The sequence below is a fragment of the Amyelois transitella genome, chromosome 14 (assembly GCF_032362555.1).
Source record: "Amyelois transitella isolate CPQ chromosome 14, ilAmyTran1.1, whole genome shotgun sequence".
NCBI lineage: Eukaryota > Metazoa > Arthropoda > Insecta > Lepidoptera > Pyralidae > Amyelois > Amyelois transitella.
In genome coordinates, this window is record NC_083517.1 from 1194349 (window position 1) to 1210563 (window position 16215).

Consider the following 16215-nt stretch of genomic DNA (forward strand, 5'->3'; position numbering starts at 1 on the left):
TATTTTTAAATAAAAACAGGTACATACATGGGTAATTATGTTTTTTATTAACTCATTTACCTGTATTTTGTAACCCTAAGTATTTTTTAACGTTAAATAAATTGTCAATGTGTCAAGGTAACATTAAAAAGAAGAAATTTATTTTTATTTTACAAAACAGTTTTGTTTCTAAGTTTGAATATGCCCCAATCTCTCCTCTCTCACTTTTCATCTCAGCACGGCGTAATATATTTCCTGTTCATAGTACCTATATTAAGTAGATACTTATATATTTTTCCATCATCGAAGCAAAGGTATTTCAGTATTTAATAAAAAAAAAACTAGCAAGACCTCAGCTAAATCTTTGGTTTAGTAACTTAGACCCAATGTGTTAGAGACTTTATATATATAAGTAATAAAAAAATGTAAACGGCTGCCTATCTGACGTCAACCCTCATTGTTGAACATTGATGAAAGCGCTTGTTCCCTTAATCGCCTTCCACGCCATACAATCCGGAACGGTAATATGCCAAAAAGATTTCTTTGGCAATGTTAACAAAGAAATCTTGACTTATGTTAAAATATTGACTTAATCAGGACTTAATTAAGTAAAAAAAAAATGCATTTTCAATTATGTAAACTTTTTATTTTGTAAAGTAACAATATCAAAATATCGTACCAAAAAGGTCACAAACATATTAAATATGATAGATCTTTTATATTTATTTATAATTAAGTCGCTACTCTAAGGTAAATTTGCTACTTAAAAAAAATCCACGCGTTTAAATAACATTTGCTTGGTCAGCGATAATTAATAACCACGCACTACCAAACGGCTTAAAGTTACTGCTTTTTGAAGCACAAAATAATCGATGAAAAGGCACTTAAATATTTTTCTTTTTAAAATATATTTTTTTTATGCGCCATCTTTTCTACCATTGCCCTTCATCAAATTTCACCCTAGCTACGCCCCAACCGACTAATACATTAAATATTGTGATCACAGACTAGAATAAAACTACGTACCTTATCATAGACTTCGGCACAATATGAGACTATAGAAGGAGACTATTACAAGTACTGGTGTAAAATTTTAAATTTCTACCGTCTTATATTATTCCGTTTTCTATGTGCCCAAACCCTAACGTACTTTATGAACAAAACAATAAAACATAAAATGCAATGCAATTTTTTTGTCGTCCTGTCGAAAGTCTGCCTTAATTTTCAACTGTTTTTTCAAGAGGTTCTACTTTGTCGCAAAACAGTATTGTTCTGTAACAAAAAAGGGTAATTATTAAGTATGTATTTATAATTTTTTTAGATACTGCTATTTTTTGGTGTACAGTTTCAAACTGGTTAAACATATAATTGGAATGGTAACAAAAGTATTAATATAGAGACTTTGGGATATTTTTATGAACAAGTGTTCATTGTTTATAAAATTATCCCAAAGTCTTTGAAAAATCCGGTTTATTCAATCCCGTAAATCATTAAAGGAATTATGAGCGCAATTTACCCTAACGGTAAATTTTAATTAATTAAAAAAAAATATAATTCTAAATCAGCTAATTATTAATGCAGCTTAAGTCATTCTTATCACCCTTCCCTAAAAAAAAAAAAGTTATAGGTATCAAGGCACAACGGAGGGAGGGAATTCCAAAATCAAATCTTATATTTACCCGTATTCTCCTGTCTGCATCCACTGGTCATCGATTTGGTTCAGTTCCTCCGCTTTGCCCGGGGGCAGCCCGCATATCAGATCCGCTTTCACCGTCCGCACGGATATAACAGCCGTTGGGTGGAAACCTAAATGAACAAATCATTAATTGTTTAATACCTTGAAAAATTTGAAACTGTCGTGTGTTCGAATGGAATCTTGCACCCATAGAGTTCGGAATTTTATGAGACTACAGAAGTGGCAAAAATACACATCTTTCCTATAGTCAAATTAAGAGATTATGAATAAATTGAAAATTACATACACTAAGTAGCCGGAGACGGCGACTGGCCATAGATAGAGATAGATATCAACTTTCAAAAGAACTAACAATAAAGAACTTTAGTTATACCATGTACCACCACCACCATTTTTCATCTTCCATCGATATTTTTGACATACTAGAGGCCGCCCGCGACTACGTTCGCGTAGAACCCTTATCATAACATATCAATCAATCCCGCGGGAACTCCGGGATAAAAAGTAGCCTATATGTTATTCTGGGTCTTTAGCTACCTACATAAGAAATTTCATCGTAATCGGTTCAGTAATTTTTGCGTGAAAGAGTAAAAAACATCCATACTGACATCCTGACATACTCACAAACTTTCGCATTTATAATATTAGTACAAATACATACATATGGTCACGTCTGTATCTTTGCGGGGTAGACAGAGACAGAGCCAACAGTCTTGAAAAGACTGAATGGCTACATTCAGCTATTTGGCTTAATGATACAATTGAGATTCAAATAGTGACAGGTCGCTAGCCCATCGCCTAACTAAGAATCCCAAGTTTGCAAGCCTATCCCTCAATCGCCTTTTACGACATCCACGGGAATGAGATGGGAGTGTGGTCCTATTCTTATCTGTACTGGTGCCGGGAACCGCACGGCGATATAATATTAGTAGGAATCTATCTATAGGATCTAAATTGACTCCTGACCTTGCAGCGCATGGTGGAAGGCTGTGGTGGGGGGCCAGTGCACCTCGTTGAGCAGCTTCCTGCAGTTGAGGTCCCCCTTGAGCACGACGCCGGCGGCGGCCCGCAGCGCGCGGTACAGCTCCGGCGAGCTGGTCTTCATGTCCTTGTACACGTGGGGGGACGTCCAGAAATCGTCGTGCTGCGGAAAACAAATCACATACATACATACGTGTAGGTACGTATTATAGCCATATTTTAATTAATGTACCTACATACATAGGTACATACATATGGTCACGTCTATATCCCTTGCGGGGTAGACAGAGCCAACAGTCTTGAAAAGACTGACAGGCCACGTTTAGCTGTTTGGCTTAATGATAGAATTGAGATTCAAATAGTGACACGTTGCTAGACTATCGCCTAAAAAAGAATCCCAAGTTTGTAAGCCTCTCCCTTAGTCGACTTTAACGATATCCATGGGAATGAGATGGAGTGGTCCTACTATTTTTTTGTATTGGTGCCGGGAACCACACGGCATAGCAATACATACATACATAAAATCACGCCTATTTCCCGGAGGGGTAAGCAGAGACTACATCTAGAAATACAATAAGATAAATAGCTATAACTAATACCATAACGACGAAAACGCCATCATCGACTAGTTGCCGCCATTGTCTTGCTATCCTCTTAAGCGGCTCTGATGACACCTCACGTGGCTCTGAAATGGGTACACATTTTCAGACGATTTCAAATAATAAATAAATAAATAAATAAATAATAAATAAATAATAAATAAATAAATAATAAATAAATAATAAATAAATAATAAATAAATAATAAATAAATATATACAGGACAAATTACACAGATTGAGTTAGCCTCGAAGTAAGTTCGAAACTTGTGTTACGAGATCGATTTCAAGAAAGGAGCTTTCTAAATTAGTGTAAGAGACAGAACGCTAGTTTAATGTTTTCTTAAAAATCTATCATTATACACACTTTTTTTTTTAAGGAACTGTCAAAAATAACAAAATACCAACATGACAACAAAAGAGGATTCGTTCATAACTGGTTACGAAGCAGCTATTATTTAATCATATTGACAAATTGCTACGAAGGGAAAATATTTAATAATAAATAGAAATATACATATATACGGGACAAATTACACAGATTGAGTTAGCCTCGAAGTAAGTTCGAGACTTGTGTTACGAGATACTAACTCAACGATACTACTTACATATATTTTTATAATAAATAGATACTTATATAGAAACATCCAAGGCCCAGGCCAATCAGAAAAAGTTCTTTTCTCATCATGCCCTGGCCGGGATTCGAACCCGGGACCTCCGGTGACACAGACAAGCGTACAACCGCTGCGCCACAGAGGCCGTCAAAGCTTAATTGAAAAAACTTAGGTACTTAAACAGGATTAATAAACGGATACAATTACCTGGTCGAATGACGGTTTTGCTGAAGCTTACTTCACTGCACGCCTTTATGACGTAACTGAAATAAAATTACAAACATACATACATATAATCACGTCTACAACCCTTGCAGGGTAGACAGAGCCAGCAGTCCCGAAAAGACTGAATGGCCACATTCGCTATTTGGCTTAATGATATAATTGAGATTTTGAATGAGTTGCAAGCCCATCGCCTAAAAGAAGAATCCCAAGTTTTTTATAAGCCTATCCCTTAGTCCCCATTTACGACATCTATGGGGACGAGATGGAGTGGTCGTATTCTTTTTTTTTCATTGGTGCCGGTAACCGCACGGCACTAAAATAATATTAGCATCAGTATAAAAGGGTTCCTTTCCATCACCCAGTTACTCGTTACTTAAATATTTATTTTTTATATTCACATTTGCTTAAAACTTACGTTCGTTATGTGGGGACCACTTAATATTTAAATTTTTAGTATATTATGTTATTATAACAGCAACGGAAATAGATAATTTGTGAAAATTTCAGCACTCTAGCTATCATGGTTTATGAGATACAGCCTGGTGACAAACAGACAAATGGAGAGTAGAGTCCCGTTTTTATCTTTTAAGCATGGAACCCTAAAAAACTTATTAATGTTGATATATTATAATACATATATCTTGGAATGTAGGTTCCATATTATGATCGAGTCAAGCAAAGAATTGGTACTCGAAATTCTCGCGGGTTCAGAAATTTAAGGGATTGTTCGCTTTTCGATATTCAAATTAACGGGATTTTCAGGCGTTAAATAACATACATGCATACATACATACATATGGTCACGTCTATATCCCTTGCGGGGTAGACAGAGCCAACAGTCCCGAAAAGACTGAATGGCCACGTTCAGCTTTTTAGCTTAATGATAGAATTGAGATTCAAACAGTGACAGGTTGCTAACCCATCGCCTAAAAAAGAATCCCAAGTTTGTAAGCCTATCCCTTAGTCGCCTTTTACGACATCCATGAGAAAGAGATGGAGTGGTCCTATTCTTTTTTGTACTGGTGCCGGGAACCACACGGCTCTAAATAACCAAATCTCTTAAACGACTACTCACTTGAAATCTCTCAGCGTCACATCAGACACAAACCAAGGGATGCTTTTTATGTGGAATCTAACCTAAAAATCATATTTTTTAATGATAAGTAACCAGGTATATTATTTTAAGTTATATTATAATAAAATATGATGAACAAAATATCTACATACATACATACATACAATCACGTCATCACTTGCGGGGTAGACACAGGCAACGGTCTCGAAATGACTGAAAGGCCACGTTCAGCTGTATTGCAATATAGATATATATATAGCGAATTCGTCCGCGTGGAATAGTTATTCTGGGCATCATTGATTTTCCCCGTTTTTTTTCACATTTTCCATTATTTCTTTGCTCCTTATAGTTGCAGCGTGATGTTATATATGGTTTATTCAACACAAAAAGATTTTTTTAATTCGAACAAGTAGTTCCTTTGATAAGCGCGTTCAAACAAACAAACAAACTCTTCAGCTCTATAATATTAGTACATCTAGATATGTAATAAAAAATATATAATATTTGTTACAATACCTTTTGTACAATTTTCTGCGAAACGAGAAAATGGGCCAAGCACAAATCCGCAAAGAATTCATAGCCCGCATTGTCGCACACGATATCTGTACGTATATAAAATATTTTAACTATAGTGTGTGTGTGTGTTTAATACACAATTATATTGAATTTGTAATGGAAAGTTATTTTGATATTTAATTTTACTGTAGTCACCTATTCTATTAATATTTGCATGCCTTAGGTTTGACGTGAAATACAAGATCTTTATAATAATTAATTATGCCTAAAATGCAATGTAAGTAGGTAGGTATTTAAGCAAAAATAATTTATTTAAATGATTTATGTAAAAAACAGTTTTTTTTTGTTTTAATTCTTCAATTTAAAAAAAATTAAAAAAAAACAGTTTCCTTCTTGTTAAACTGGCACAAATAGATTAGACGGGAGTCGCTTCGTGTAAAAACCTGACTCACCATATCCTGAATCCATGGTCAAAAGCATACCCCGGGCTCCTCTCCAGAGTGGTGAGGATGCAACCGGGACTGAAGCCAAGAGGAAGAAGACTAAAGAGGCCGGGATTACAACGGGAAATATTATTTTTTCTTAAAGTTCCATTATTATGTGAAAACTTACCAAATATTACCGTATTGTCGCCTCCCTGTAGACAAATTATTAGCAAAATTAAACATCGCGTAATATCGTCTCACATTTATATATATTGTTTATTGTTTACAGCCAGCATTATGCTGTGGTGGTACCCTTTCGGGAGCACCATACTATACTACACGTCTATTTTTGTACATATTATTGTTTTTATTTTCTTTTTTGTCTTTTTGTTATGGTGTTTTATGAATAAACTAGCTTTCCGCCCGCGGCTTCGCCCACGTGTAATTCGGTTATATATAGCGTTTTTTAATGATCTCGACAGGGCTTTTTCTTCCACAGGCTGAAATCTTGTTACAACTGGAATTAAATATAGCCTGTGTTACTCAGGGATGATGTAGCTTTCTAATGGTGAATGTTTGAAATCGATTCAGTAGTTTCGGAGTTTATCGATTACATGTGTAAACAAACAAACATATAAAAAATAGATTGTTCCTCTTTATAATATTAGTATACATACAAATCTATATAGAAAAAGTAAAGCGAGACAAAATCATCGTCTCAAAAGAAAAAAAAAACAGGATTTATAGGACGAAGAGGCCTTACAGGATTTCCTTCTGTTTAAGTATTTGCGTCTGATAGTCATCATCCCATGTGAATGAGCTGATGATGGAAGGTACAACTCCTCAACGGTTAGGAGTTGAAAGAAAATTCTTACGAAGTTATACGTACATGTGAGGCTATTAGGTTGACCTGATAATAAAAAGTACCTAAATCTCATTAACGTTAAGAATTTAGGTGAAAATGGATGCGGACAAATTTCGTCTCTTCACTTGTTTCCTTTTAGCTGTTTGTATGGGTAGTGTTAACACAAAATAGGGATTTAAAGGCGTGATGTTATTAATGTTATGCATGTATGTACATAATTATGTATGTTATTATGTATGTTAAAGAGACGACTGAAAGTTGTCATACAAAGTCTTTTTTTTTAAGGATGGGAAATCATCAAATGACCTCTCCCGCTCTGGGTGGAACGGAAGGGAGTGTCAGACTTTTACTGACTAAAACCCACCTCGTTCCTTCAGTTGCCCTTTGCGTTCCGGGGCCACGGTATCTCGTTAGAACTTTCCCGCAGCCCCGGCTCAGTTTATCCCGTTTCCCCCCCTTGGGGGTTGACGTTTCAAAAATCCCTTCTTAGTGCTCACTTATGTTACTAAAGGAACCTCTGTTCAAAATCTCAGACTCCTATACCGAGCGGTTTCGGCTGTGCGTTAATAAATCAGTCACCCAATCGCACCCCCTAAATCACGATTGGAGGGTAGTTTGAAAAAACTTATAATGTCAAACATATTTACTTGCCTATGTACGTGTTCATGCCAAGTTTCAAGTTTATAAACCCAAGGAATAAGATTTTTCATAGAAACGTTTTTACCCCTTTTCCCCCCCTTGGGGGTTGAATTTCCAAAAATCCTTTCTTAGTGCTCCCCTACATATCCCAAGGAACCTACATTCCAAATTTCAGCTGTCTACGACCAGTAGTTTCGACTGTGCGTTGTCTGTCAGTCAGTCACTCAGTAACGGAAGAGTTTTATATATATAGATTCTGTTTTACTTTTTACATATCATAATTTTTGTCTTTCATAGAAAAATACATGCATCCTATCTATATAATCACGTCTGTATCCCTTGCGGGGTAGACAAAGTCAGCAGTCTTGAAAGTCTCACAGGCTACGTTCACCTGTTTGGCCTAATGATAGAATTAAAATTCAAATAGTGACAGGTAGCTAGCGCATCCCCTATAAGAAGAATCCCAAGTATAAGCCTATCCCTTAGTCACCTTTTACGACATCCATGGGAAAGGGATGGGGTGGTCCTATTCTTTTTTTATGTTGGTGCCGAGAACCACACGGCATAAAATCACAGAAATGATTTTACACACCTTTCCACTACTTCTTGCTATACTTTCTGCTTTCGCTATGACATAGTCGACGACTTTCTCCGAATCGTCAACTAGTACCTGAAATCAATAAAAATAATTGATCAAATACCTACATACTGAAAGAATTATTTATAATGCAAAAAAGGATGGATTGCATATATATATATGTATATATATATATATATATATTGTTGTAATATTTTTAAACTTGTTCCCATGAGTATTCTGAAGCAGCTACTTAAAGTCAAAAGCGTTAATCAAAAACCGGCCAAGTGCGAATCCGACGCGCGCACATTTGTTGCTGTATCATTCACAGATATATACAGAGAGATGATATAAAGCCTAATAACAGATCAATTTTCGTTTAATGATGTAATCACATCGACGTTTTTTCAAAAAGATATTTTTATGTAAGTACCTTATCCTTGAACTTTTTAATGATCTCGAAAGGATCCAGGATAGCGCCTGCGCCGGCGTCCAAGTCTAGATCTGCGCCATCGGTCAGCGAAAGATCGCATTGATTCGACCATAGACAAAGCTGAAACAAAATTTATAAAAACTCCTATATCCATGGGAAACTGGGACTCCTATATCCTAAAAAAAATGAATAAAATTAACTTTTTTAGCTCCGTGTAAGTCAAATAGTGACAGGTTATTAGCCCATCGCCAAAAAGAAAATTCCCAAGTTAACAAGTCTATTACTTAATCGCCTTTCCGACATTCGTGGGAAAGAGATGGAGTGGTCCTATTATTTTTTCTATTGGCACTGCACCAATAAAAAAATAAATATATTATACATACATAAAATCATGTCTATATCCCTTGTGGGGTAGACAGAGCCAACAGTCTTGAGAATAATGATAAGGCACGATCAGCGGTTTGGCTTACTGATTATAATTATATGTATTATATTTCTATAATCTTTGTGTCTTGCCAGTATTTTGTCATGAATTGTAAATTGACATTACCTTTATCAGGGTGATAAAGTCTTCTCTCTGTTTCTTCTTGTCACTGCATGCCAACATACCAGTTAGCTTCTCCGCTACTACACACATCATCTCTATGGTCGAGTCGAATGCTTTACGCTTTTGATCCTCGAACGGATCAAATGATGAGAGGCCATTGCTGAAAATAACATCAATTTAACATACCAAGTATGGACGGCATTCACTCATATATGTTATTTCAAGTTATATTGTAAATATCTTCAAAACCCAAATAGCTGAACGTGGCATATCAGTCTTTACGGGACTGTTGGCTCTGTCTACCCCGCCAGGGATATAGACGTGATTATATGTATGTTCAAAACCCATCCAGAAGTCACAAACACACACATCTACCTACATATCCTCACAAGCTTTTGCATTAAAATTATTATCAATAGTACGAATTGAGTGCCATATACAAAAGAATACAGGATTTTCGCAAATTCCACAGGAACAATAGTTTTTGCGGGGATGAAAAGTACCCTATGTCTTTCTCCAGGCTCTTAATTATAAATATGGGAAATTTCAAGAATATTGATTCCATAGTGTGTGTGTATTCCAACGTGCGAAGACAAAACAAATAAACAATTTTTGCATTTATAACATTGCTCTGAAATCTTGCTTTAAAAACACAAGTGTGGTGATGTACATCGCTGCCAGTGTATTAATAAATAAAATAGTTGGGATGAAGGTAGCTTTTTAAGAAATAAATACTCACTTAAGTTCACCAGCCTCCCTTATTCTCCTATAGATGTAGCACTCACTATAGACCCAAAGATTTGTGAAGTATCGTGGTTCAATCTGGGATTTGATCCAGGCATTCCATTTTCTAGCTTCAGGTGTATCTACATTGATCAGCTCATAGCACTGGTTGGTAACTAAATCAGTTTTTATTTTTGTTAATTGTTGAATGTAGTTATTAAGGTCTTTATCGCTCTGAAACATACGAGGTTTTAATTCTCACTGACATGTTTCTTTGTAATATCTTTATTGCACAGAAATTGACACAGTTCCAAAAAATAGTACATAGCTATTAAAGAAAAAAATCACTTTCAATGTGATGATGATGATGAAATCAACCATTTATGATGAAAAGTCCCTTAAAATACTCACAGCATCACAGGCCAATTTTATTTTAGATCCTTCAGTTTTACATTGATCTATAATCTTGTTTATGATCCTCGGTATTCGTTCTATCAGGGAATAGTATGCAAAACTCCTTAAAAAAAAGGAATAGTAAAATAAATATTGAAGTCAATGATTACTATAAATAATGAAGAATGTATGTATGTATTACATAGAAAAACATTAGTTCTACTTAAAAAAAAAATAGAGGCGCAAATGTTTAAAATTAATTAATGGATATTTTTTTTCCTCAAGATATTGAAAAAAAGGATAAATAAAATTCTATTACATAAGAGGATATAATACCGATATTACCTGCCATATATACCACACAATGGAACATTGATTGGTTGTTTTAACTTCATTACTGGTAAATGTTCAGTATCAATTGGCCATTTAAGTTCTGCACCCATTTTTTTTTGCACGAAGCTGAAAGATTTTATCCAAGACAATACTGTGTATCGACACCAAAAGAATACAACGCAAAGTACCCCTTATGACAACTAATATATGAGAACCTACTTTTATACACTTAAGTTTATCGACTTATTGTTATGTAACGAATATGCAATAAAACTTATTTAAATAAAACGTAAAAGATGTGATGTGGATGAAATGCCGTGGAGACATTAGTTTGTTTACTTTTTTTAGAGTTCCGTACCAAAAGGTAATACGGGACCACCACCAACGGCCTCTGTGGCTCAGCGGTAGTACGCTTGTCTGTGACACCGGAGGTCCCGGGTTCGAATCCCGGTCAGGGCATGATGAGAAAAGAACTTTTTCTGATTGTCCTGGGTCTTGGATGTTTATCTATATAAGTATTTATTATAAAATATAGTATCGTTGAGTTAGTATCTCGTAACACAAGTTTCGAACTTACTTCGAGGCTAACTCAATCAGTGTAATTTGTCCCGTATATATTTATTTATTATTATTTATTTATTATTACATAAACCTGCGCTGTCTGTCTATCAGTCTGGCTGTCACCAGGCCGTATCTTATAAACCGTGATGGCAAGGGAGCTGAACATGCATATACATAAGTATAGTCACGTCTATATCCCTTGCGGTGTAGACAGAGCCAAAAGTCTTGCAAAAACTGAAAAGCCACGTTAAACTGAAATTTTCACAAATTACCTATGTATAAAAGGTAAAGGGTCAGGTCAAAAGTACCCGAAACCGCCGAGCTTGTATGAAGAGAGTTATGAATGTGGACGAAGCGAAAGAAGTATGCAGAGATCGTGGCAAGTGGAAAGAGGTAGTCTCTGCCTACCCCTCCGGGAAAGAGGCGTGATTTTATGTATGTATGTATGTACCTATGTATTTCCTTTGACCTATGTATTACAACAAACGTGATGATGGTACGGAACTCTAATGTAAAGTCAGACTCACACTTGGCCAGTGATTTTTATTTTGTTTTTGACATTTCTGACAGCGGAATCCAAAGAAATTGCACTAGGTATGTACTAGTGGTTCGCTCGCTAGTACAATTTGACTGAAATTTAGATGAAAGTGACAGCACGGAAAATTAAAGACAATTTCTTTTTTTTTATGAAGCCTTGGGCCAATGTAAGGATATTAATTATTTAAAAAGGTTAAACCCGCGGAATGCCGTGTAACACCGATGTAGTTCACCGGTTCACCTATTATAGTCTCACTTAACTCATGATTATGTCTGTGGTTGTGCTACAGACTACGTGATATTAAATTACATTATAGTGAACGAAAGATTTTTAAGACGAAAGAATTACAATCGAACTAACACTATAAAATAAATCCACTAAGCGTTTCTTCCGGTTGCTTACACCATGGGAAACTTAAAACAGCCCCAGCATTACGTTATACATATCTACATATTAAATCCTATGTAATCTAGTCTGTCAATAGTAAGGTATATTGGACCCAACACATAAGTATGTGATGTGTGGTTCCCGGCACTAATACAAAAGAAATAGGACCACTCCATCTCTTTCCTATCGATGTCGTAAAAGGCGACTAAGGGATGGACTTACAAACTTGGGATTATTTTTTAGGCGATGGGTTAGCAACCTGTCAGTATTTGGTTCTCAATTCTATCATTAAGCTAAATAGCTGAACGAGGCCATTGAGTCTTTTCAAGACTCTTGGCTCTGTCTACCCCGCATATGTATGTATGTATGTATATAAGTATGTATGAGAGTGAAAGTTGGGCGTGGCAGAAAAAGCACGAAAGCAGAATAAACGCAGTCGAAATGAGAGTGTTATAGATTATTATGATGAAATTATGTGACAGAATACGGAACAGCGTGTTATGGGAATGTTGAGACGTGAAAGAAGATAAAGTGACAGGAACAGAAAAGGGAATGCTTAGATGGTTTGGTCATGTTAAGAGGTTGAATGAAAGCAGGTTGACAAATCAAATATACAAGGGAAGTATGAATGGGAACGAGGCCTAGACGAACGTACCTTGATTAATCGATGACTTAGCAAAAAGTCAGGTCCAGAGTACCTGTACCAAGTGGAAAGATGTAGTCTCTGTTTAGACTGCCTACCCCTCCGAGAAAGAGGCATGATTTGTAGTTTTGTATGTATGTAGGTGTAATAAAAATGCGAATGTTTGTAAGAATGTTAAGCGTGTGTTTGTACGTGAAAGAGCAACAACTACCTACCTACTGGAAGAAAATTTTGCAGTAACATTAGCCTATAGCTTAGCTTAGGCACTAGATTAACACAATACGTAAAATTTATAGACATTTAATATATATTAATATATTAATGTATACGGGACAAATTACACAGATTGAGTTAGCCTCGAAGTAAGTTCGAGACTTCCCAAGTAACAATTAGGCGCTAAAGTAAGATTTATAATAAGTCTATAAAAGCGCTAACTAGATTCTAAAGTGGTTTATGGGTGTAACAAATTAGTGTTAGAGCGCGCTCTAACCCTACTTTACCCCCGAATTGGGCACAATTTTTATATTACTTAAGGTTGTATAATGACGGTATACAAGAGTTATGGTAATTGGCTAAGAGGTACAATTAGTGCTATAAGAAAGTTATTATAGCGGTAACAGGATCTCTTAGCGATACAAGAGGGGTAAATAAGCGTCAACTGACTCCTTAAGCGGTACAGTAGAGATACAAAGGCGTTAATTATATTTTCAAGCGCTAAAAGGGAGGTAAATAGGTGTTTTGTAACGGTCTGAACGCTATTCAAGATAATTAAACTAATTTTGTGATCTAATAATAAATAATTTTATTTTCAATGGCTATAAGTTTACGACTAATGATTTTTATATTAAACAAAAAAAAGTGATATTGTATGGTGAGAAAGGAAGCATATTTTTGCTGCGAAGGGAAGTACACTGTGAATATGTTACATATTTATTGGCAAATAATTCGAGCGCCCGATGTATGTTGTCTATTTACTGAAAACTTTTCCACGTATTTACAACAATTTTTGTTTATTTTGGTTGCGACGCCATTGTCAAAAACAAGTAGTCAATATAAGAAATACAGTAGTGACCTTAAGCGCTATTACTTTACCTTTAGTCACAAAAAAGTAAATAGACGCTATAGGATCTGTTATAGCGAAAAATTATACTCCTATTTGACTTAAGGTAATGCAAGAGAGTTTTGTATAACTTCAAGCATTTGGTTCTATATAAGATTAAATAAACACTATTGTAAGGCTGGTAGCGCTTATTAACGCTATTGTGCAACTTTAGGTTCTTGTAAAGAGTTTATTATCACCTGCATAGCACTTTTGGAGGTAGTAGCTAATTCTTATTCTTATTTAGATCTTAGAGTTCTAAGATTCACTTAAAGCTATAACACAAAATGCTGTGCATGTACAACAGTGTTAAGATTTGCCATAATACATCCATAACCTTTAAGCTCGCCTAATTGTCGCGCTTGTAACTCTGTATTATAAGTAGAAGTGATATACGTTACTTGGTACGCCACTTTATCGCCAATAGTCATAAGTGTTGCTACTGTAATGCCTTTGTAGCCCACTAAGTAACAAAATAAGCTCTAATCGTCGCCTAAATGTTTGTTGGGTTGTGTTACGAGATACTAACTCAACGATACTATATTTTATAATAAATACTTACGTATAGATAAACATCCAAGACAAGACAACATTTAAGGAGGACGAAGTCGCGGGCTGCAGCTAGTAAGTATCTACTTAAATCACGCTTTTTTCCTTCTTCCTTTTAGTGAGCGCAGGTATGAAGCTCAGGCAATTGGATATATTCAATGTATTTGTGTTTCTGCGATGTATGTACCTATAACTTTTAATTATTATTTATAATTGGAAGGTAGGTATCTAGAATATATAGTATCTAAAATTAGTAGGTAGGTATCTAAGTAATATCCAGCAATTTTCTATTTTTATCCTTATTTTTAATGCAAGGAGATGAAGCTAATGGCTTGAAAGCCGATTAGATGTGAACTCACGTGGAAGATATGTCTTGACGTACTTTCTTTCCCTTTATAAAAACAATAGTACTCAGCAATTTAAGATCAAACAAAGTCTTGCACTTGTTTTAGAAGGGTCTATTTCACGTGATTAAATATAAAGAGAAAGGAATTTGAAACAAAATTTCTCTTATAAAAATGGAGAGTTGCGCTAAGCCCAAGTTCAGTGGTACTACAGTGACGTTAGTGTTTTGGTGTTTGGTGATTTGGTGCTCATGTTCTGCCCTTGGAGCCAGATGCAAACCTCGGCGGTACACCCACAAGGCGATGCAAACCGACCTAAACGGCCGCCGATGCTGGGATGACGTCAAAATAAACGCATGCTGGGGATACTGCATGTCTTACGAGGTATGTAGAAACTAAAATAGTCCCAAAATGACCTAGATTTTGTTTCATCCCGAAGAAAGTACTGTTCCCGTGGGATTTTCGACACGCAACTGGTAAACGCAAGTGAATTTGGCGACAAAAGTTGTAAATTAACATAAGTTATGTATAGGTCGTTTTGAAGTAACACACCTAACCAACACACGTTTGTGTGTTTTTTAGGTGTATTACTTCATAATTATATGTAATTTACATACATACTATGTATGTAAAAGAAGTGTACTTTCTATCTATACATATATTTCTGTAACTGATAGGTACTTTAATCTTCTCAAATCTGGATAATTCGTTTGAAGATTTTCATGGCGCTCTTTAAAGAGGACGGATTCCGGACAAACGCTTTAATGATGATAATGAGATAAATCATCAACTTTTTTTTTGTACATAGTTTTCTAAAGTCTTCCAACGTGTATTCTTAGCTTAATGAACGAAAGTAAAATTGATCTACATTTTTAAACTTGCTGTCAAGATTTCAGATTGGCAGTTTCCTTATAAGGAGTCCCATCACCCTGTCTGCGTACACTACGAGAGGAAGCATGCGTCTGCAAAGCTGAAGAATTGCGACCCTGGGGTGCAACAGGGCACAGACGTATATCATTACGTCGAAGCTGCCAGCTGCAAGTGCCAGGTTGGTTTTGGTCTACTTCTGAAGGCACGAGTCTATTTTGTTGCGAAAAGTTTGACCACTACGAGTCTTTGATTATCTCAAAATTAAGGGCGAATTAAGGCACTACTTATGTCGCTTATTTTTTTTTAACATAATTTAAGGAATTTTTTGAACATAATTATTTATTTCTAGGGATGTTCATCTGAAGATACAAGTTGCGAATGGCTGCCACCAGATTCTTCTTTGCTTGGAGGACTTATTCTGAAAGAAGAGTTGGAAGAAGAATTGGAATGATCAATTGCGGCGGAGATAGGTACCTTAGGATTACTTCGTTTGATATGTATCTTGACATAGTATATTTCCTGACTTAGATTGCAAGTTACACGTCTAAGAAATAAAGATGATTAAAATGTGTTGGTTCTTTAAATATTTTTCCATTTCAACCTTC

At 35.6% G+C, this 16215-nt stretch overlaps 2 protein-coding genes across 3 annotated transcripts; one reads left to right on the top strand and one right to left on the bottom strand.

Moving 5' to 3' along the window:
- Positions 1–637: 637 nt before the first annotated feature.
- Positions 638–11775, bottom strand: LOC106132819 (damage-control phosphatase ARMT1). 2 transcript variants are annotated; one of them, XM_060947858.1, is made up of 15 exons: positions 11708–11775; positions 10632–10745; positions 10305–10410; positions 9910–10127; positions 9174–9330; positions 8624–8743; positions 8206–8283; positions 6297–6321; positions 5685–5770; positions 5169–5230; positions 4076–4131; positions 3256–3341; positions 2642–2819; positions 1659–1785; positions 638–1251 (listed from the first exon to the last, which is right to left on the bottom strand). In XM_060947858.1, the coding sequence occupies exons 2-15, from the start codon at positions 10727–10729 to the stop codon at positions 1197–1199; spliced, it is 1452 nt and encodes a 483-aa protein (XP_060803841.1). In that variant the 5' UTR covers positions 10730–10745; positions 11708–11775; the 3' UTR covers positions 638–1196. The 2 variants fall into 2 exon arrangements, with proteins under 2 accessions (XP_060803841.1, XP_060803840.1); XM_060947857.1 differs by lacking the exon at positions 11708–11775 and adding an exon at positions 10839–10964 and having other exon boundaries at positions 639–1251.
- A 3139-nt stretch (positions 11776–14914) lies between these two features.
- Positions 14915–16061, top strand: LOC106132812 (glycoprotein hormone beta-5-like). The gene is made up of 3 exons (XM_013332344.1): positions 14915–15124; positions 15630–15788; positions 15960–16061. The coding sequence occupies exons 1-3, from the start codon at positions 14915–14917 to the stop codon at positions 16059–16061; spliced, it is 471 nt and encodes a 156-aa protein (XP_013187798.1).
- The last annotated feature ends 154 nt before the right edge of the window (positions 16062–16215 follow it).